General features: G+C 32.3%; 1 protein-coding gene across 1 annotated transcript in view; it reads right to left on the bottom strand.

Annotated features, from left to right (window-relative positions):
• The window catches only part of LOC142334091 (serine/threonine-protein kinase 17A-like), a 143,705-nt gene that overhangs the window by 14,485 nt on the left and 104,154 nt on the right, over window positions 1-25,066 (bottom strand). The window contains exons 3-5 of the mRNA XM_075381776.1: window positions 19,809-19,947; window positions 12,994-13,120; window positions 5,103-5,331 (exon numbers count right to left, since the gene is read on the bottom strand). Of these exons, the coding sequence (XP_075237891.1) occupies window positions 5,103-5,331; window positions 12,994-13,120; window positions 19,809-19,947 (495 nt within the window). The remainder of the gene's footprint in view (window positions 1-5,102; window positions 5,332-12,993; window positions 13,121-19,808; window positions 19,948-25,066) is intronic.

Below are 25,066 nucleotides of genomic sequence, written 5' to 3' on the forward strand. Positions count from 1 at the left end.
TGGTTCAATAGTATCCATTAAATGTTTTATACGGTTTTTCCATTCCTGATGGCCTATTTTATCTATGGCTTTTAAGCAAAAATTTGTAACATCAGATATTTTAAAAGCAGCATTTTCTGACGCTACGTTACTTTTGATTTGTACCCAAATTAACTCAACAGGGTTAAGCACACAATGATAGGGAGAGGTAATCAAAGCACAGTTTTGCCAATGGATCTTGTTAACTCATCGATTTTATACGCATTAAATTTACTTTTAATACGTGAAACCGTTTGCAATAATTGGACTTTAAGTTCATCCTCTTCAAAAATCACTCTTTTTGAACTAAGTCATATTTTGACATCATTCTTTTATCAAGACAGGGCTGGAATTATTTTATTTTTACACAGATGATATGGGGTGTTGTCTAAGACAATAACCAAATTATATTCCAGAGTAAGTAACACATCATAAAACATTTCTCAATAAACAAAATTCTTGTATTTTTTATGAATCGTGTTTTTATCAAAATCATCAACTTTTTCTTAATTCATCCACAGGGGTTTAGTTTTTTTGGGAAACTATAATTCATTAATAGATTCATACTCGCATCACATTGTACATGGAAGCAGCACAACTTTAACGTGGCTTATGTTAGTGGCTTATTAACGACATACAAAATCAACGCTATTGGATTACTCTGTAATTTGCTTTTGTAAGCGTTTAAAATGATTTGGTTTTCTGCGTGACTTATGGGCTTTTTTTGAAGGGGATATCAGTAATCATGCACTAATATCAGTTGAATCAGTATCAGACATGGTGGCAAACTAATGGTATAACTCAAGATGTACAGAGACAAATCTAGGAATACACTACACTCATGTTCCAGTAAACTTAAAAAAACTGCATTATTTTATCTTTAAATAACAAGAGTAAATAAGTAACAGAAACACAAAAATTGAATACAAGAACAAAAGAGTGATCATATGAAAAGATTTTAATAGAACTGAGAAGACATAATATTATATAAACTTTTGATTACGTCGACTAATATATGACAAATTAATTATAAGATGATTATATATGTATGAGTAATGATTATAATGTATTTAGATTTGGCCACATTCTGAATCGGTACTGATGCAAGGGACATGACTCAGCAGAATCATGATGAAATCACTCACACAAAGATAACGTCTGTTTATTCTTCGCTTTATAAGCAAACTGAATACAAGTATAGGAAGGTACTGTTTGGTGCCTTCAACTATTATTGCTATGAGTGCCTTTCATGAACAGAGTTAAAATTGCAAGAATTAAAGAATTACAAGTGAAATTACAGAATTTTTTTACAAACTATAAAATTTTTACCAAAACACAGAAACTGATTCAAGACACTTACAAGGATTCTTTGAGCTGCACAAAATGTTATACGTGGTTCAGGCATTTTGAAAGCGGTTAAGAATCTTCTGAAGGTAATGCTCACGTCCAAAAATGCCATCAACATTAATGAGCATGTTTCACGTAGGCCAAGTGAATGATTTTATGAGACAAAATTATTTAACAGAGTATGATTTAGGAGAGTATCCAATGGATACATGTCACAAAATATAAGCAGAAAAATTAGGAATGCATCGTGTTAACATCAAGTTCATTTTGAAACTCTTGACACAAGAGCAGGAAGACAATCGTATAGCGATTTGATAGGAACATTTGAATCATCTAAATGATGACGATAAAACATTTTTGTCAAGGATAACTAGTGACATGAACGATCGGGTACGCTTTTTTTTTTTTTTTTTTTTTTTTTTGTCTTCAGTCACTTGACTGGTTTGATGCAGCTCTCCAAGATTCCCTATCTAGTGCTAGTCGTTTCATTTCAGTATACCCTCTACATCCTACATCCCTAACAATTTGTTTTACATATTCCAAACGTGGCCTGCCTACACAATTTTTCCCTTCTACCTGTCCTTCCAAAATTAAAGCGACTATTCCAGGATGCGTTAGTATGTGGCCTATAAGTCTGTCTCTTCTTTTAACTATATTTTTCCAAATGCTTCTTTCTTCATCTATTTGCCGCAATACCTCCTCATTTGTCACTTTATCCACCCATCTGATTTTTAACATTCTCCTATAGCACCACATTTCAAAAGCTTCTAACCTTTTCTTCTCAGATACTCCGATTGTCCAAGTTTCACTTCCATATAAAGCGACACTCCAAACATACACTTTCAAAAATCTTTTCCTGACATTTAAATTAATTTTTGATGTAAACAACTTATATTTCTTACTGAAGGCTCGTTTAGCTTGTGCTATTCGGCATTTTATATCGCTCCTGCTTCGTCCATCTTTAGTAATTCTACTTCCCAAATAACAAAATTCTTCTACCTCCATAATCTTTTCTCCTCCTATTTTCACATTCAGTGGTCCATCTTTGTTATTTCTACTACATTTCATTACTTTTGTTTTGTTCTTGTTTATTTTCATGCGATAGTTCTTGCGTAGGACTTCATCTATGCCGTTCATTGTTTCTTCTAAATCCTTTTTATTCTCGGCTAGAATTACTATATCATCAGCAAATCGTAGCATCTTTATCTTTTCACCTTGTACTGTTACTCCGAATCTAAATTGTTCATTAACATCATTAACTGCTAGTTCCATGTAAAGATTAAAAAGTAACGGAGATAGAGAACATCCTTGTCGGACTCCCTTTCTTATTATGGCTTCTTTCTTATGTTCTTCAATTGCTACTGTTGCTGTTTGGTTCCTGTACATGTTAGCAATTGTTCTTCTATCTCTGTATTTGAACCCTAATTTTTTTAAAATGCTGAACATTTTATTCCAGTCTACGTTATCGAATGCCTTTTCTAGGTCTATAAACGCCAAGTATGTTGGTTTGTTTTTCTTTAATCTTCCTTCTACTATTAATCTGAGGCCTAAAATTGCTTCCCGTGTCCCTATACTTTTCCTGAAACCAAATTGGTCTTCTCCTAACACTTCCTCCACTGTCCTCTCAATTCTTCTGTATAGAATTCTAGTTAAGATTTTTGATGCATGACTAGTTAAACTAATTGTTCTGTATTCTTCACATTTATCTGCTCCTGATTTCTTTGGTATCATTACTATAACACTTTTTTTGAAATCTGACGGAAATTCCCCTTTTTCATAAATATTACACACCAGTTTGTATAATCTATCAATCGCCTCCTCCCCTGCACTGCACAGTAATTCTACAGGTATTCCGTCTATTCCAGGAGCCTTCCTGCCATTTAAATCTTTTAATGCTCTCTTAAATTCAGATCTCAGTATTGTTTCTCCCATTTCATCCTCCTCAACTTCCTCTTCTTCCTCTATAAAACCATTTTCTAATTCATTTCCTCCGTATAACTCTTCAATATATTCCACCCATCTATCGACTTTACCTTTCGTATTATATATAGGTGTACCATCTTTGTTTAACACATTATTAGATTTTAATTTATGTACCCCAAAATTTTCCTTAACTTTCCTGTATGCTCCGTCTATTTTACCAATGTTCATTTCTCTTTCCACTTCTGAACACTTTTCTTTAATCCACTCTTCTTTCGCCAGTTTGCACTTCCTGTTTATAGCATTTCTTAATTGCCGATAGTTCCTTTTACTTTCTTCATCACTAGCATTCTTATATTTTCTACGTTCATCCATCAGCTGCAATATATCGTCTGAAACCCAAGGTTTTCTACCAGTTCTCTTTATTCCGCCTAAGTTCGCTTCTGCTGATTTAAGAATTTCCTTTTTAACATTCTCCCATTCTTCTTCTACATTTTCTATCTTATCTTTTTTACTCAGACCTCTAGCGATGTCCTCCTCAAAAATCTTCTTTACCTCCTCTTCCTCAAGCTTCTCTAAATTCCACCGATTCATCTGACACCTTTTCTTCAGGTTTTTAAACCCCAATCTACATTTCATTATCACCAAATTATGGTCGCTATCAATGTCTGCTCCAGGGTAAGTTTTGCAGTCAACGAGTTGATTTCTAAATCTTTGCTTAACCATGATATAATCTATCTGATACCTTCCAGTATCGCCTGGCTTTTTCCAAGTGTATATTCTTCTATTATGATTTTTAAATTGGGTGTTGGCAATTACTAAATTATATTTCGTGCAAAACTCTATAAGTCGGTCCCCTCTTTCATTCCTTTTGCCCAGCCCGTATTCACCCACTATATTTCCTTCCTTGCCTTTTCCAATGCTTGCATTCCAATCTCCAACTATTATTAAATTTTCATCTCCTTTTACGTGTTTAATTGCTTCATCAATCTCTTCGTATACACATTCTACCTCATCATCATCATGGGCGCTTGTAGGCATATAGACGTTAACAATCGTTGTCGGTTTAGGTTTTGAATTTATCCTTATTACAATGACTCTATCGCTATGCGTCTTGAAATACTCCACTCTCCTCCCTATTTTCTTGTTCATCACGAAACCTACTCCTGCCTGCCCATTATTTGACGCTGAGTTAATTACTCTAAAGTCACCCGACCAAAAGTCGCCTTCCTCTTCCCACCGAACCTCACTATTGTTGTTCCGCACATTTGTTGACAATTAAAAAATAACAATATTTTCAAAATTGCATCCCCACCCCAAAAAGCGCTGCTGTAGTCATCTGCTGTGTTGTGATGTCAAAGGTGGGCAGTGGAATTAAATAAATGATAAAAAAATAAGTGTAAAGAAGTAATTAGATTTGGCTGGGTCTCTAACTAAATCGTCCGATCGAATATAATAAATGAAAAAATTTAGCCGCATGAAGGGAAAGTCCAACTGTGTCATCAGTTTTTTTTTTTACTCCTTTCAACACCTTTATAGAAGTTACTTCATTCTAGTTATAAGCAATACTAAATAAAACTTACTATAAAAAATAATAAAAAGAAAAATCTAGTAAACTGGCTAAGCAATTTGAATTTGAATTTTATTCTGAAAACATAAATTTGTCTAATAACTTACAAAAACAGAAATCTATCCTATTTCTTGCGGAAATAAAATGAAAAAATGTGGATGCTGAAAGGATAAGCATAGAGGAAAACAATATAACAAAACATAAATTTAAAAATTTAATAAAAAAAACACCAAATAAAGATAATTACCCAGGATCTGTGCGTAATGTAGACTGAATAAAATGTTTGGCAGTGTCGGAAACATCATTAAATAGTTCATCAGGAAATGATAAATTACACTGTGATATATTACAAAATGTCTCTTGTTTATTATCACCAGCAAACGGTGAATAACCGCTGAGTAATACATAAGCTAATACGCCAACCGACCATATATCGGTCGCTAATGAAATCGGTTCATAACTTAGAATCTCTGGAGCTGTAACAAAAATACACAGAAAAATATTAAAGATGTAAATAGGAAAAAAATTTAAGAATAAAATAAAATAAAAAACTAATTTCTATGAAAACTTAAATAAAGATATAAAACAGATACAAATGAACTCTATTTTCATTCTCAAATTAAGATAAAAAATGTTATGAGGCCATTTCTGTTAGAAATAAAGGAAAGTGTATCATTTTAAAATAAAAATAGAAACTGATGCAGTTAATATTTTCTCTGAAAAAATATTTCTACTCCATTTCACCAAGATTTTGCAGTTTTTATAAAAAATTAAATTTCATTAAAAATTTATCTCATTTATACAAGCGATTAACTTTTAATGACAAAAGTCCTTTTTTACTTTCCCATAGCGCTAGAAAGGAAAGTATTGTAATCGGTTCAATTTGAGCATTTGCGGTTTTCACCAGAACTTTATGTTTTGACACCTAAGGAACCCAAAAACCAGATGGAAATTTTCTGGATGTTCATATGTAGGTGTGTGTTCGGTGTCGACACTAAATCACTTTGAGCACTGATGCCGTTAAATTTTCAACTTAAAAGGTCAAGGGGATGAGGCTGTAGAGCAAGGTCACCCTCAGTATCTTGAGATTTTGTCTAATTAATAATGTCTTACTTTTTCTTAGGTACATAAGTTAACAATTAAAACAATAATAATATTTGCAAATTTTTTTTTTAAATTGCCCTCCTATCCCAAAAAATGCTCTAAATAAACTAGTGGTTAAGCAGATATACTGCATCATTAGTATCCTTTTCACCACAAGGAGCGCTAGTGTAGCACTGACATACAGCTGACCAGTACAATTAAACAAATGAATAATATTTAAAGTGTAAAAAAGTATTTAAAGTGGCCGCTAATACCGCCACACTCGCACGAATGAAATACAGTGCGCACGTGTGCTTTAGTTAGAATCAATGAAATAAATAAACAAAAAATATTAATAAATTATATATTTAAATAAAATTATAAATATTTTAAATTGTGTGTGTAAGTCAAACATTAGAAAAAAGCCGCAAGATGGGAAAGTCCTACAATGTGTGTTGTCGGGTTTTTTTTTTAATCAAAATTATAAGCAAAAATGTATTTTAGTGATCGGGGAAGAAAAATATTAATCTATTACAAATTAGCTGTGATAAATAAAACCGCAGTAAATACCAAGAAGCAAAATAGATATCAATTCAAAATGATTTTGGTAAAAAATACAGAATTAAGAGAAAAATACTCCTCTAGCTCTAAAATTAAAAAAAAAAAAAAAAACTAATGCAATCGTTTCTAATGCAAACGGTTATTTTTTGCTTTTTTAGTCAAAATAAACGTCACTCCAGATAACTAGTAATTTGAGGCCCAAACATAGCTGTGTCACACTTATTTGTGAAATGAAGATAGCTTGTTACATTCATGCCAAGATAAGTTATATTATAAATTGAATTAAAATCAAACAACAAAATTGTGGATGAACAGTATCAAGCGATCATTAATATAAAAATTTAACAAGTTTGACTAGGCCTTGTTCTATCAACCTCAAACAGTAACTCCCACACACTACATACTGCATCACTCCAACACATATATGTTGTGATATAAAATTACAAGAAAGTATGTTAAAATGGTTGAAGAAGGAAACATTAATTAATAATGGTAAAGAAAACTGCAAAATGAAACACCGATAAAATATGAAATTAAGTAAAGATCAGTCATTCAAGACATAGCAAACAGCACAATTCACTTTGCAAACTATTGTAGTGAATGTGTATTGTCTCTGCTTTTCATTTGGAATTTTTATAGGTATGATTTTTATATGTATATATATATATATATATATATATATATATATATATATATATATACACACAGACACGAGGTGCGACAATAAAGTAATGAGACTGATTTTTCTTTGCAAGATGTGGCAACCCTGCAGCTTGCATAGGCACACCATCTTTGACCTTGGTCTATAAGCTACTTCTAGTCCAAGCAGCACATTGATGCAACTGCTCAGTCATGAGTTGTGCTGTAATAAGTGAACAGGTGCTTGTGTCTCTCATCACAGAAATGAAACCGCAAAATATTGCGCAACGGTATGCCATTTATTTTTGCGTTAAATTGGGTGAAAATGCGACGACAACTTACGGTAAGCTTCAGAAGGCTTTTGGAGAGGAGGTTATGTCAAGAGCTCAAGTTTTTCGGTGGCATAAAATTTTTAGTGAAGGCAGAACGAATGTTGAAGATGAAGACCGCAGTGGACGACCATCAACCTCACGGACAGATGTCAACTTGACCAGGGTGCGTGAAATCGTACGATCTGATCGAAGATTATCCGTGAAAATGATTGCAGAAGAACTCAACATCGATCGAGAAACAGTTCGTCTAATATTATCTGAAGATCTTGGTATGAGAAAGATTTGTGCAAAAATGGTTCCCAAAAATCTCACACAACAACAGCGAGAAACACGGAAAAATGTGGCAGCTGATCTGTTAGAGCAAACGGAAATCAATCCAGATTTGTTGAGCCGTGTTATCACTGGTGATGAAGGTTGGTTTTTTCAATACGATCCAGAGACAAAACGCCAAAGTTAGCAATGGTGCTCAAAGGGATCACCCAGACCAAAAAAAGCTTGCATGCTTGCAAGTCAAAAGTGAAATGCACGCTTTGTGCTTCTTCGATTCCAAGGGAACTGTTCATAAAGAGTGGGTGCCTCCTGGACAAACAGTTAACCGATATTTCTACAAAGAAATTTTAGAAAGACTTCGTAAATGAGTTCTTTGTGTCCATGCCAACATTGCTGATAATTGGATTCTGCATCACGATAATGCACCATCCCATACTGCTCTGTCAGTACAGCAATTTTTAACCTGAAAACAAATTTCAGTACTACCACAGCCACCTTATTCACCAGATATCGCTCTGTGCGACTTTCTTCTATTTCCAAGAGTCAAAATGGCGGTCAAGGGACACCACTTTCAAACAACACAAGATGTCCAAAAAGCTGTGACTAGGGTCTTGGAGGATATTACAGAAGATGAGTTCCAGAAATGTTACCATCAATGGCAGAAGCGCTGGAATAAGTGTGTGCAATCAGAGGGAACTACTTTGAAGGAGACAACACTAAACATGACTAAAACAGTAAGCAACATTTTTTTTCATATCAGTCTCATTACTTTATTGTCGCACCTCGTATATATTATTATTATTAACAAATACACATTTAAATCCACCAGATACAGTTCAATAAAAGAGAAGAACACTAAACTACCTGTCTGTAGCACTTTCAGACCATTAATTCCATAATCAGCAGACCAATTTTTATAAAATAAACATAATTATAAATAGAATCTGAGGCTAAAATATAATATAATCATTTTTTTAAAACACATAGTTAAAATTTTTAAATCATTAGAATGTATACCATTGTCATGTTTTGTGTTTCCTACATCCACCTTGTTAGATAATGAAAAGTATTCAATCGCTAAGAGTACAAAATTATTCAACTGTTATATCAGATCTATCAATTTACCAAATGCTTTTAAAGAAAACTAGGGGCAGTGACCCTGGCTGCTTTGGAGCTAGCATTTGAGCATTTTTCTCAAAATCAGTGAACCAATATTCGCTCGTATCTTGAGGAAAACCTTTGGATGAGACCTCATTTGGTGGGAGTGTTTTAAGCTATTGCCAGTTCCACTATATCAATTACGTGTTCAGTTATTGCAATTTTCATGTTTTCAGCCTTTTCTTACCATTTTATAATATAAGGAGAAAAAAACTATAATTTTAATTGTATATTTTATCTATAATTACGTGTATTTTATAAAAATTGGTCTGCTGATGATGGAGTTAAAGCTCTGAAAGTGCTATAAACCAAGAGGTTTGTTCATAAATTTAGAATATTTAACTCTTTTGGCAAGAGACAATTAACGTAAATACAGCCAATAAAAAGTAAATAAAAACTTTTAAAAATATTTTTTCATTAAAGCAAAACATACGAAAAATAGACAGAAAATTATATTATTCTTTCTGTACCAAATAAAAATTCTTTTTAAAACCAAAACGCTAATTACTGAAAATAAAAAAACTAGTTTCTAACATAGATTTTACATTGTTTGTAGTGTAGCATTATTTATGATAAAATTCTGAGACAGTTTTTTTCAATGAAAACCTTACAGTAGACGCATATGTTCTTCCCTTGAAAAATAATTTTTCGGCTCTTTTGGAGGATGTACCTTTACAAAATAGATCGCAAATGATTTTCCAGCATGATGGTGCAATGTCACATTTTTCTTTAGTAGCTAGAAATCATTTTAATGCTAATTTCTTAAACTGGATTGGACATGGTGAACCGATCGATCGGCCTCCACGACCACCTGACTTAACGCCACTACATTAATTAATTTTATCAGAATTAAATTCTTTACAAATTTTTGTAACTAAATCTTCCGCATTTATTAGTCATTTAACAATGCTACTGTACTACAAACCTAAAAAAAAACTTGTTTTTTGACACTGAATTTTGTGTTTTACATCAGATACCTTAAAAACTAATTCGGTTACATTTCTGGGACCTGTTTTATCCTATTTCCCAGCTCAAATCAAATAAGAAACCGCCAAACTGATTGCTTAATTTGGGTCCCAAAAATGTACAATAGGGCTTCTTTTTATTAGAAGAGCTGAAATCTGGGATAAATCTTTCGCTAACCGTAAGTAGAAAACAAAGCATTTCCAATTGTTTATATGAACTTTTTTAATTATTTTCACAACTAGAACATACTCTGAAAGTTTCTCCATTTTTTTGTGGGACACCTGTATACAGATTGTTTCTAAAATAGTGGGCTGTTTATACTTTTTCGGATTCTTCTAGTAAAACTAAACAAAAAATATCCTTAGGAAAAATGGCTATATCTCCTTTGTTCTTCCCCTGTTCGCCATTTTATGATTTTTATATAAAAATTTATATCTCAAGTTCAGATAGAAGAATCACATTAATATTTCATAAGCGTCTTTGTAATAAAGTTTTAAAATTAGCAAAAAATCACGACTTAAATGACATTTTATATTTTTAAATCGGTTAAAAAATAGCCAGGTATGGAAGAAAATTGGTGTTGTAATTTTGTGTGTTTTCATGTCCTCCACTTTATGTTCAATTCGATTAAATATTAATTGTTTTTATTTATTTTTAATTATAATATTGTAAATTAGTATTAAATTAAATAATACTTTTCTCACAATGAAATTTAACATTACATAATAATAAAATTGATATTAATTTTTACTTTTGAATAATTCTACACAGCAACTATTACTGCTGATCATGTTAACAATGTAAAAATGAAGCTTCTTTCAACAGGAATGGTGTTGAAAATTATCACAACCAGCGTTTCTGGAGCGACAAGAATCCTCATGGTAACTTCCAAAGTAGCCAACAAAGATTTTTCCTGAACATACGGGCAGGTATTAATGACTGTTTTTTGGGATTTGTCATTCTACCAAATCATTTAAATGGAGAAAATTATCGTGCTCATTTGCCGAAAATCTTCCACATTCTTGTGTAATCTCTAATGGTGGATACTTTGAACATCTCTTACAACTTTTAACAAATGTTAACTGTTTATTTTAAAAAAAATATATACCTAATGTTCTACAACAATTAACATAAGATTTCACAGGTAGTTTAATCTTTTTAATTATTAGGTCTATTATTGCGAAAAATTATTACTTAATTTGATACTAATTCACAATATTAGAATTAACAATAAATAAAATCAATTAATATTTAATCGAATTCAATGTAAAGTGGAGGACATGAAAGCAGATACAAAATTACAATATCAATTTTCTGCCATAACTCGGCTATTTTTTAACCGATTTAAAAAAATAAAATGTCATTTTTTTCAAAATAAAAGGTTTAATATTTTAGAAAAACAAACATTTTGATAAAACTTATATTTATGGAAATATAACAGATTAAAAAATAAACATGACTGCTATTTTGTAATCTAAGGTATTTTAGTCCTGATTTTTTGCTAATTTGAAAACTTTATTACAAAGTTGCTAACAAAATATTAATGTGATGCCTCTATCCAAACTTGAGATATAAATTTTTATATAAAAATAACAAAATGGTGGGTAGGGGAAGAACGAAGGAGAAATAGCAATTTTTTTTTTTTTTTTTTTGTTTAGTTTTACAAGTAGAAACTGAATAAGTATAGCCAGCCCACCATTTTAGAAACACTATGTACATATATATATATACATATATACACACGCACACACACCAGTCATTTGGGAAGTTCTCAGCCTGATAAAGAAAACACAAGATTTTCCAGAAATTATTTAAAAACTATTTATATAGTCATCTTACATTTAGACCTAATGACTTTCTGACTTTTTCCCCTCTGGCTACTGAGGGATTCATTCTCAAAAGAGTACTACTTCAGAAGTTAAATTCAGTGGAACATTGAAGTAAGTGAATATGTAAATAAAGAATTATGTAATTTCTGAGAAAAATTTTAAGATGAAGAACCCAACCCATAGTGTCCATTTACAGTATCTGATCGCAGGATACGATAGGACACTTTCTCATCACAGGTGAATCGATTATGAGGATGTTCACTGCATGTATAACAATAATAATGTTTACCAAGAAACATAAAAAAACATGACTAATATAAAAAAAATCCCTTTCGGCATGCCGGAAAGTGAAGGTAGATTTCACTGGTGCTAAGTAGGGGATAAAAAAGATTTCCACCTTAAAGTTAAGAAAAAACTTCAAATTTACTCAATACGACAATGGTAGCATGTGAAAAAAAGTTTCACATGTTTAGCATACGATAAGCCTCATCTTCTTATAATTCCAGGAACATTTTGGTCATCCCTTGCTGTAAGGGTTGCTCATATCAAAAACTGTTTCAGACAAAAGTTTTATGTAATGTTTAGAGGACTAACTACCATTTTAAACCGATTCAATACTGTGCCTATTAAGGCACGTATGATTTTTTTTGACTTCAAAACCCCATTTTTTCCACTCCAATGGCCAATGGTTGGTCATATCAAAAATCTTAACTTAGATAAGTTTTAGATCCTTATCCAAAGAATAGTAGGAACATTTAAACAAATTTGATATTTTACTTAATAAGAAAGTTATAGCGATGTTTTGTTTTTCGAAAAAGTCCCCCCATTTCCACCCCCATCGTTCGATTTTGCCCATTAACAAACTCGACTGAGATTTTGGGTCGTTATATTTTATGTACCAATTTGAAATTGATTGGTGTAATATTACGGCAATTATCGTGTCCACAAGAAAGTGAAATATATATATATATAAACTTTGAACTGACTGTGGTTTTGGGGTCTGGAGGATGTGAAACATGAAGATATGTCAAAATCTACTGGAAGTCGAATCATGGTACCCATTACACAATAGGTAGCTTTCTTATCAAATCTACCTAATTATGTATTGTACTGTAGTTTACTCCAAATGATGACACAGTTTTTGTTTAAGAAAAAAGGTGCAACATAATTACATATATTTGAAAAAGAAAATGATAAAAACAATTTCCATTGTAACTCATAACCGGTTCAGTTAATTAACATTAATACTTTCATAAAAGAAAAAAATCTGTGAGTAAAAACCAATTAATTGTAGACTTACCAACATAATCAGGTGTACCCAAAATTTCCCTGACTTCAACACCATCCTGTATAACTCTAGATATACCAAAATCACATAATGTTATATCCATGACAGGATATTCTGTAGTAAGTAATAAATTCTGAGGCTGTAAAAAAAAACAAAAAAAATATATAAAAGATTGAGAAATATTTAATTTTTATTAAATAAAAGTTAAATAACAGATGTATCATACGAATTTAAGATTTTTTATTTGATCTATACATGGAATAATGAGGGGAAAACAATAAAAGCAACTATCAATTTACCGTCTGTGGACATGAAGAACTGGTTGGAGAAAAATTATAATAATAACAGAGTAAATTATTACAGGTGTTTTAGTAGTCATATATGAAAGGTTATCGCTAAAGTAAAGACAGTTTCATTATAAAAAAAATTATTCTGTAAACCTTATAAATACTTTTCAATTCTCTTAAACTACATATACCTTGTACTACTTCTCTATATAATCGCCACATGAATTAAGACATTTATTATAGCAATACACCAGCTTGAATATACCCTCGTCCTATTCTTCTGTCGCTAATCCATTTAGTCACTGATTAACAGCATTTTTTTAAGTTCATCGTCACCTGCGAATCGCTTACCACTCTAAAATTTTTTTAATTTCCTAAACAAATGGTAATCAGAAAGAGCTAAGTCCAAATATATGGCGGGTGATCGTAAATTTCCCATCCAAATGTTCTCAGTAATTCACGTGTTGGATCTGCATTATTGTGCAGAAGGATGATGCCATTGGTCAGCCGCCCACATTGCCAATTTTGAATGGTGCACTGTAACTTACGTAGAGTTTTGCAGTAGGCTTCTGCATTTATAGTTGTTCCACATGTTAATCCACCAGGTTGTTCTAGTGGTGAACGCGTCTTCCCAAATCAGCTGATTTGGAATTCGAGAGTTCCAGCATTCAAGTCCTAGTAGTCAGTTATTTTTTCACAGATTTGAATACTAGATCATGGATACCGGTGTTCATTGGTGGTTGGGTTTCAATTAACCACACATTTCAGGAACGGTCAAACTGAGACCGCACAAAACTACACTTCATTTACACTCATTACATATCATCCTCATTCATCCTCTGAAGTATTATCTGAACGGTAATTACCGGTGGCTAAACAGGAAAAAAAGAAAGTTGTTCCACGTGGCACGAAATTGATCTGCAGTATGCCAAACCGATCCCAAAGGACTGTGGCCATCAATTTGTGTTCAAATGGCTGCGGCTTGACCTGTGTCAGTCTGGTTGGTGATTGAGGATGGTGCCATTCACTTGACTGGCATCTTCTCTGTGGTGTGTAATTCAAAATCCATGTTTCATGGCCGGAAACAATCATATTGAGGAACTCATCATCTTTTTCTGTGTAGCGCATCAAAAATTCCAAAGCAGATCCCGCTCAGATTTTTTTGTAACGTTCCATTAAGACCTGCAAGACCTTTCTGAAGCCTAAACGGTCATGAAAAATGCAATCAACAACAGCTCCTGAAACATCAGGAAAAAGAAGTGGCAGGTCAGAAATCGTTGAGCGACGATCTTTTCTCATTTCATCATTGACGCGTTTCAACAAGTCCTCTGTGATTATCGAAGATCCTCCCCAAAGATTTTCATTGTACACATTAATTCTGTTATTTCCAAACCTTTATAACCAATTTTGGACATTTCTTTCATTCATTACATTATCACCATACACAGCAACCAACTGCCTATGAATTTCAGCCATCTTAATGTTTTGATGGTTTAAAAAAACATATGACTCCACTTATTTCACAGTCGGCAGCAATATCAATTTTCCTATTCATTTTATAATGCAATAACTCACAGGTAATCAATAATACTAAAGGTGACAACTTACAGTGTGTGCATTACTTGCATGGTCATGAACGACACAAGTTTGTCAACCTTAAGGAGAGAAATTTCCCAGCGATAGAGATATTCCTAGTACAATTTTAAATGAAAATAAAACTGAAAAAAGCAGAATTCAATTTTCCTTTAATTTTTTAAATTGGTGCCAATTAAAACAGGAGATAACAAATCATATCTGTTCTGCACATTGAATGCCTGATTGGCTTTCATAAAAAATTAAAAAATTTATGTCATTTTGAAATTAAAATAATTAAAAAAAAAAAATAAATAAATAAATTTATACCATTAATTAAATTTACTACACAACTTGTTCTAATTTCTAATCAAATAACATTTATATCAGATCACGTTATTTTAATATTTGTAAACAAATTCTTTCTAATATGCGTGATATTAATATTAACGCATCTAAGTAAGAAAAGATAATAAAAAATTAACAGAGTTTAAATTCAAATAAAGAAGAAAAATAAACACCTACTTATGTGTGTATACAAGACACTACTACTCCAGTCTCTGCCTTTTGTCAGAAAGGTTCTGGGTTCCAATAATGGTCGGGTTCAACACTTTTCAAATGCTACAATTAATCTCATAAAAAAAAAGTTAACTCTAATTGTATGTAAGCCTGTAATCATTACTATAAACACGTGCATTTGTATATAAAAATACACGGTATAAATAAATCCAAAACTTTTACAAAACATATGGGAATCGTGAACTCTATATTTTAAAAAAGAAAAACAGAATACATAATGTAAATGCCATTGTAAAGCAAAAATAAGTATAACAATTATACTGTATTAAAGTTATACATTATGTTTCCATATGGAGGGGAGATTAATAGGTAAGGAGGAATTCCTTTTTTTAATGATTTCGTTAAAATTATTGACTTATTTTTTTTTATTCAACTTCATAGATTGGTGTTTCAGCCGTAAGACTTTTTCTTCAGCTATTAGAAAGTGCAGGTCAATCCTAAGTCGGTCAAAAGACCTCTACCGGTTACCAAGGATGCACTTCAGGTCTCGGCATTCTAGTATGATGAACCTAACGGGTTAAAAATCGTCCCACAGAGTCGATAATTGATAAGACAAGATCAAACACAAGAAAACGGGGCGACATAGACTTAGCAATGATGAATAAAAATAATAAATTGTCATAAAATAAACAGTGTTTTTATTTTAAAAAAATTGCACTGAATCTCAGTATGTAAGCTTTTCTTTATAATCAATAATAAGGCAAAAAAACAATAAATGACACTGGACCTAACCTTACAAGTAGCTCTCAAATCGTGAGTCACTCGCTTAGGCCTGATTCCACAATTATCAGCCTACCAATGAATGCGATTATTCACATTTCTCGTTACCATACCTGATGTGTATAGAACATTACAGCTCGCTTTGGTAAATCACAAGTTATTTTTTTACCGCCTAAATATCACTGTCAGCCATTTCACCTAATGACATTTCCAGCTGTCCACAGCCAGAGGACATACAAATCATTTCTTCTTATTTCTCAACGGGCTCCATCAACAGCAACACATTTTTATAGGGAGGGGGGTAAACCTGGTCTGTGACCTGTTGTAGACTTTGAGCATGACCGGATCTGTAAACAATTTTGTCTCCGACCGACTCACCATCTGAGTCAGACTTGTACACAGTTAACCACAAAGACTTGACAAAGCTTTGAACATACTTTACACACAATGTAGGGGCACTGATGTGGTCTTTAGAAGCAAATGACAAAGATTCGAAAAGTTGGGATGAAATAAATCAAATAAGTTGGAATAAAGCTGATTCTAACTCCTAAAGTGTAATCTTCTAGCCTGCTTTAAAAAAAAGGTTCACTACTACTCAAGAGTTCAAACCTCAATTAGTTGATACAATGTTTGTTTTTGATGCGATCTTAACATTTCGAGGGGACTAACCATTATCCATGGTACGCGACATAATTTTGTAAATAAAGGTGGTCATACAGCCAAAATGTTATTCCTGAATTTAATCCCTCACAAAAGATGGGCTCAATGTGGGTCAAAGAACCGTATTTCAATATATCCAACATATTTAAGTTATCGTTTTGCACTCGACTGGCTCCAAACATCTCAAGGACAATTTTTTCAAGCAGATAATTTATACGGCAATAAAATATGAATTACATTAAAGTAATAAAAACATATATTAATTATGTTTTATAAAATGAAAAGTATAATTAACATCGTAAATAAAATTAAGTTCAGAAGAAAAAAAACATTCAAACATGACTTTGCAAAATGTCGTAAATAAACAATTAAAAAAATAATCTTAATGAATGAATAATAAATCAGTATACCATAAATTGAAATAAAATTTGATAACATTTTACTGTATTGTATAAAGCAAATCAACAGAAAGTTTTCACAGCATAACAATGTACCAAAAATAAAAATTAAAAAAATCGAAGGGTATTTATAAAATATAAATTGAAACTAAAATTAGTAAATTTTATTTAGGTAAAATTATGGATTTAAAAAACACATTTTCAAAGATATAAATGTCACTTAAACATATGTAACCTTATTTAAATCATATTAATTATGAGGTTGGAGAAAATGTTTCTTCATATTAAACTAATAGATGGCTTTAGGATCACATAACTGAAAAAAAAAAGAATCACGTAACTGGTAATATTAATCACAACTGGCAAAACGCTTGCATGCTTTTGAAAGATGATATATCACACAGTACGTTTAGAAAGATTACAATATGTTAGCACATTTATTTAAATATATTATGTCTTGAAAACGAGTGAAAAAAAATTAAAAATTTTATACGTTTTGAAATTTTATTATAAGTATGTGGCGACTCAGGCTGCTACAAAAATTGCTGAGATTTATGGAGTAATGCAATATCAGTAAGCGTAGCACAAACTGGTTTGAGCATTTTCAATCTGAAAATGTTGATCTCAACGATGGTTTGCACTTCCGTGGTCTCGGTTAGTTAGTTTGAGTGAATCCAGTTAAGTTGGATGTGAAGATCGGAAGGCAAAATTTGATTTGTATTTTATTGATGCAAATGTCTACCGAGGTATTTACATTGGTGGCATCCTGACTGAGGCCTGCCTGATGACTATGAGATGTAATCAGTTAAGAGGGTCTCAAGACGACCTCCGGTAAACCCTCTCAGGGCTTGGAACGGAGGGGGTGGGGTGGCGACCAGTAACATCACAAGGTGGATGTCTTCTTCCTACGGGGTTGGGATGATGTCAATCATGCACCTCACTCTGATCGGGAAATGACTGAATAATTTGATAAAATCATGGAAAAAAATACAGCAAGACTGGAACAATAGTAGTAATGATATCAGTAATGAACTAAATATTGACAATAAAACAGTTTTAAACAGTTTGAAGAAGACCAGATATAAAAAAAGACGGTTGGTTTCATGTAACAATGAAAAATTTAATGTATTGAATTTCCATCTGCAAATTGATGCTAAAATGGAATGAAATCGAACAATTTTGGAAACGGCTCGTTATGGATGATGTAAAATGGATCTTGTACGGCAATAATATATAGAAAAAATCATGGTCATAGCAAGGTGTGAAGTTCTGCAAAATGGTGGGAAAACTAGGTTTAATGCATAGAAAAATGGTGCTATCTGTATGCGGTAAGATCAGAAAGTAATTCTACATTACGTGGTGCTGTCGCTCAATCAAACAATTCTAACCTCTATTGTCAACAATTGGGAGCGGTATGCTTAGCAAATGGGATATAGAGACCAGAATTGATCAATAGGAAAGGTATGTTCTTCCAGCATGACACCAGACCCCATATCTCCTCTGGTGATCTATAGAAAATTACGAGAGCTTGGTCTGGAAGTTTGAATGCATCCACTCCATAGCCCTGTTTCAGTTTCTACACAACTCTCCTAATGGTATAAAGTAGGTCTTCAAATAACCTATGAAAATTACAGTTTTTCCCCCAGAAAAACACAGAAGTTCTACGATCACAGAATTATGATTTTACCTACGAAGTAGCAAAAGGTGGTTGATCAAAACGGCAGATATTTGATTTAATAAACTTCTTTGAAATATAAAAAAATCTTATTTTACTTTTGCATTAAAATATGAAGAAGACTCTTCCTCAACCAATTATAATATGAAAAAGAATTAATGTTAAATGAACAGGTTGATTTTTTGGATGAACTATGGAGTACTACTGTTGCTATGTACAATAAATATAATTTTTAATTATAAGACAGTATAATAACTATAATAATAATAATAATAATAATGCGCATTATGCAGACTCCATGGAGGTGGAGTGGTAGTATCTCTACCTTTCACCTAGAAGATTCTATTTTGAATCCCGGTTAGGCTTGGAATTTTTCTTTACACTACAAAATCCATTTTTCAACTATAATTTGGCATAAGACTGTTGTTGCTTTAAAAATAAATGTTTTATGCTGCGTCATTTAATGTTAATTAGTTTAAATTCATGTTCAATAAAGTTATGGTTCCAAATGCAAATAGTATTAAATTTTAAATATTCAACAGGTAGCAACAGGGTTCTGTGCAAGATGATTACCTACCTAAATCTATTCTAATCATATGTAGTGTTTCGCCAGATTTATCATCCTCTTCTATCTTTTCATAGTTTTTCTTAACCTTTATTCCTCCTTCTGCTACTAGAAGTAGCAGATAGTTTTACTTTAAACCTTCTAGTAGCTGACAGATCAACCGTTTTTTTATCAGTGCTCAATAGAAAAGAAACCCTTTCTGCTAATGTAACCACCTAACAACTCTTGTTTCCCAATCTGGGGTTTAACAAAAAGTTAAACTAATGCCTGAGAGAGTTGCCTACTGGGTAAAAGGTAGGTCTCTGACCGCAACATAAAGTTAGTACAATTACACTCTAGTACAAATTATAAAGAATAAGGTAAATAATTACCTTAACATCAAGATGTGCAATATTTAAATCGTGTAAAAATAATAAACCCTCCAATATTTGTCTCATAACTGATACTACTTCTTGTTCAACTAAACCATCATGTATATCAACGATTCTTTGTAATTCTCCACCAGCAGCACTAAAACAAAATACAAAAAACAAAATTAATATAATTAAAAAACCATATTCTATTATAAAAAAAAATAAATAAATAAATACAAGGGTACGATAAAAGAAAAAAAACAAAATTTTTTTAAAATTCTAAGCGCTGTCTTTTCAACTGAATTCATCTTCTCACAGGATGACAGCACCAGCTATAATGTATATCAATATTTTAAACCATATAAAATGCACAGTTAAAATTTGACAGTCAAATAATTATGTTGTGTTTTATTACAAGAACCGATTTATTTTACATTTTGCGTTAAAAATGGAATAAAGTGCAATGAAATGGAGATGTTAGAGAAATTTTTTGGTGAAGATGTTATGTCGACACCAAGCGTTTATGAATGGTACAAATGATTTCAAGAAGGCTGTGAAGATATGTATAAGTTTGTTCTAATACATCAACAATCGATTAAAATATTGACAAAATAAAAGACATTGCGATCAATAATCATTGAATTATAAAGATGCTGAAGAGATAGCTCATGCGAAACAATTATTTTAACAGACCTTTCGGGTATGATACACCAGTAGCAGCAAAATCTCTTTTAAAACTGTTGAATTTTCAACAAAAGCAACAACGCAGAACAATTGTTAGGTAACATTACTGATGATTAAGAATATTCAAACATGTCATAACAAGTGACAAAATATAGGGACGGTGATATCAAAAAAAAAAGGTCCCGTCATACTGACAAAAGCTTCCTGAAGAACCAGACCTGAAAACAGTTCACTCAATCGAACGTTAATGTTTACTGTTTCTTTGCAATTACAATGACATCGTTCATTACGAATTCTTACCGTAAGGCTGTACCGGTCAAGAATCAGTGTTATTTAGCAATTTTATGCTGTTGCAATCTGAAGAAGACAACCCACAAATGTAGACGCAAGCAATTCTTGGATCTTGTGCCATAATAATCCTCCGCCTCATATTTCACTAGTAATTCATGATTATTTAGCCAAAAATAACACCATACTGTAGCCTCTGTATTCTCCAGATAAAGCATGCTACAAGTTATTCTTGATCCTGCTGATTAATTAAAAGGATATTGATTTGAAATAAATTTAAGGCTGTACCAAAAAAATGCTTCAAATGAATATTATGAGAATCGGAAGAAATGCATAAGTGTTTGTATCTCTGTGGGACTATTTTGAAGGGTACTATACCAGCACGGAAGAATAAATTCTTTTTGATAAAAATTAAAATTCTTACTAATTTTGATCACACCTCTAATGATAATTAGAAATAACAGTAGTACATCTTCAATTATAACTAAAGATGTTAATTATAATCCAATAAAAAATTGAATTGAAATATATACGTATTACTCGTAAATATAACAGCTAAATCTTTCATATGGTGAGTAGTCTCAATTGATTTATTTATGATTGATAATCTATTCTCTATTCTCAATTCACAATTTTTTTTGTGAAAAAAAATATTAAGTATAATTTTATTTGTGATTTAAGTAAACAACTAAGGTATAAGGAGCATCAATCGCTAATACTTTCACTGAAGAGAAAAAGAATTGCTTTCAGTACGGCATAAAGCTTATATAAGAAGTACTCCAAAATAAACTGATATTTTAAATGTGCCGCCATTTTTTTCACGGTAAAGCCAGAGTAAAGATTTTTATATGCTGCTACCAGTAAACACTGCGGTTGAATTACGGAAAAGTACACAGTTGAACGCATAAAAATGTTAACAATTAACAACATGAGTTTTCAAAGAAAATTATCTTTAGCGATGAGGCGCATTTTCTTCCTTAACGCTTTGTCAATAAACAAAATTGTCAAATTTGGAGATCAGAAATCCAAGAAAGATTGAAAAACTTCCTACGTATCATCAACAGATCACAGTTTGGTGCAAATTTTGGGCCGGGGGGTTAATTGAACCTTACTTCTTCGAAAATGAAAACGTAGATGCGGTTAACATCAACGGATGAATCAATCGATTTCATGAAATTGATTTCAAAATTTTTATGGCCTAAAATTAATGATACAGATGTAGAAGACATGCAGTTTCATTAAAACAATACAACACGCCACACTGTTAATGAAACTATGCATTTATTGCAAGAAAAATTTGACGGTTGTGTTATCTCGCAGCAAAGCGATGAGAACCGGCTACCAAGATCATGTGACTTGATACCGTTGGACTTTTTTCATTGGGATTATCCTAAAGATAAAGTGTACGTCAATAAACTACAAAAAACTGAGGACCTCAAAGAAGAAGAAATTTGACAACATTGCCGACAGTTCCCGGCAATTACCTCAACATGTTTTGGAAAATCTTGTCAAAACATTGAACACATCCAACCAAGGTCGGGGCCCTCGTTTGTCAGATGTTTTGTATCACACGTAACTTCCACATCGCTACTTTCTAATAAAGAAACAGCTATTATCAATTATCAAATAAAAAATGTATTTTATTAAAAAATTAAAACATCAGCTCACTTTGACACACCTATATTTAACATAGTTTTGACAAGCAGCTATACAAAAAAGATTTAGATATGAAGAAGCTAATACAAAAAAATTCTACTAACTACTTTTCCTATTAATCTGACACGAGATGATTGATTTTTGTGATTAAATTTTAGATTGGTCATCAATTTACACAACTCACAGACATATTTAACATTTTTTAATGTACAGTGGAACTGCAAATTACCCAAAATTACAATCTTAATTTTGGGTAATTAAAATAAAAATATAATCTTTTTTTAAATTGAGTATTTCAGTTCAATATTGGTGAAATAATGACTGTTAAATTAATAGATCAGTCTTTTTTTTGGGGGGAGGTGAGGGAAGGGAGAATGAATGCGTGTCACAGGAGGTGGCCATTTAATAGACAGGAAATTAGATCAGTCTTATGGAAGACTATTATCACTTATAGTATACCACCAACTTCCCACAAAGGGTTAGTTAATGTTCTCATGTAGAAAGAATGGGCAGAACCAGTTTAATAGTTTTTAATCATCTTTATTGTATAAACTAGAAAACAAGATCTAACTCGATAACGTTTTTTTAGAAAAATGTTACTTGGAATTTAAAACTTGATGGTCATTTCTATTGTTCATCTTCAGTAGACACTGAGGAAAATGTATACATAAGAAAATAAATAAACCTATTAAATAAATAAATAAATGAAAAAACAAGAAAAATGAAAAAGAATTTTCTTTGATACTATATCCTAACTGGAGGTTGCAATAATTGTCTGATACCTCCCCCTATTCTGAACTAGCAAACACTAAACCACCACTGAAGATCTTTAAGTCACGAGAACCTTTTCCAAGAATCTTTTGCCTTTTTTAACCTTTCCCTTCAATTATCAAAGAGAAAAATTTGACCAAAATATGCTGCCGTTCTCTTTTTCATATTAATTAATACTTCTTATGTCTTGTTCATTCTTCGAAGAACCACTGTATTTGGTACTCTTATCTACTTCAAAATACGCTTGTAGGGTTGCGATTGAAAGGAATCTAATCTTGTCATTTTTTTAGCTTTTAACATTCACGCTTTAATTAAGAGACATAACAGTTAAGAGTTCTTAAAGAAAGTTCTCGATGGCATACGACTGCGGGCTGAAACGATACACAGTTGCTCATAACTTGCAGGTGAAAAGAAGTATAAAAGTACATTTTATTTGCTGTAAAAACTTGCTTTTATTTTTCAACACAGTCACCATTTACGGCTACACATTTCTCCCTACAGCGAACCGGTTTTCTCATTCTGTCAATGAAAAATGCTAGTGTTATTTGAACGATTCATAACCTCATCGTGTCCTTCAGTTCACCATTCACGATGAAACAAATACCCTTTAATAACCCTCTTTAATTACATAAAGAACGGAAAAAAGCAAGGCGCCAAATCCGGCGAGAATGGAGGGGTAGAACAGGGTCAAATTTCAAATTCACAAGTCTTGGAAATTGCAAAATAACTTAGCTGAGAATTATCGTGCTGCAGAAATATTGGCTCTACGGACTGCTAACACGACACACATATTTCCTTTTTCTTTTAATGACTATCGCATAGAATTTACAGTTGACCCGGTTTGTAGGTAATAAGTCATCACACGCGTGTATTTGGAATCGCAGAACAATATAAATTGAATCTTTTTTACAGAGAATTTTTGACGCACAAAATTCTATCGTCTACCTACTCACAGCGCATCGATCAACAGTTTCATCGGTATAAAATGGCTTTTATATGATGATGAATGCTGCTAGTTTTCACTTTTTTCTGTTAAATCACTGCACGAGTATAACAAAGCAGATATACTCAACTCCATAAATTGGTGACCTACAGAAAATGAGAGCGCATGGATCATCGAGTTTAGGAATGTTGGTAACAGAAGAATGAAACTACAAGGTGGTAGCGCCTGTCACTTTGTATGACATTTTGTTCTACTATTACGTTCCAATGTGCAGAAAACCACTAACGACATCTTTGAATATCTTCCGTGCAGCTAGTTCTTTAGGATCAGTTTGCCGTCAAATATATTTTCACAAATTAATTTTCAAAATTAATAAATTAAATAATTGCCAGATGAATATTCCCTCTTTTAATACGGCTTCACTTAATCGTGAAAAAACGTCGGCTAAATATATAAAGCCATCTCCATTTTTATCTAATGCTTTTACAAAATTCTTCATCGGGCATAGTCTTATGCGTAGAGGCGGTAAAATAATACAATCTGTTTCGACAAGGAGACTATCGACATTTTCCTTTTCCGGGGTAAACCGATTTCTTTTTGGCCGGTCTTTAATAGCGTAGCATTTATTTGTAGCCTGACTATCCTGCAAACACAAGAAACACATATATTTTGTAAAGCCGCTCTGGAAACCGAGAAGCCCTATCGCTTTCAGGTCGGCGATGAATCGTCATGAGGGTTCATCGTACTTACTAGCTTTTAAATTTTTTGGCATACTTTCATTACTACAGCGTGTGCCACAGGTATAGAAGAAAACTTATTCGAGTTATGCAACAACACTGCCTTTAAGCTTCTTTTTGATCGGTCTATAAACACCGATCGTGAAAAACATATTCAATACCCGGTTCAGACATCGCCCCTAACATCACATCAGGAA

Source organism: Lycorma delicatula, chromosome 13 (genome assembly GCF_047948215.1).
Source record: "Lycorma delicatula isolate Av1 chromosome 13, ASM4794821v1, whole genome shotgun sequence".
Classification (NCBI taxonomy): domain Eukaryota; kingdom Metazoa; phylum Arthropoda; class Insecta; order Hemiptera; family Fulgoridae; genus Lycorma; species Lycorma delicatula.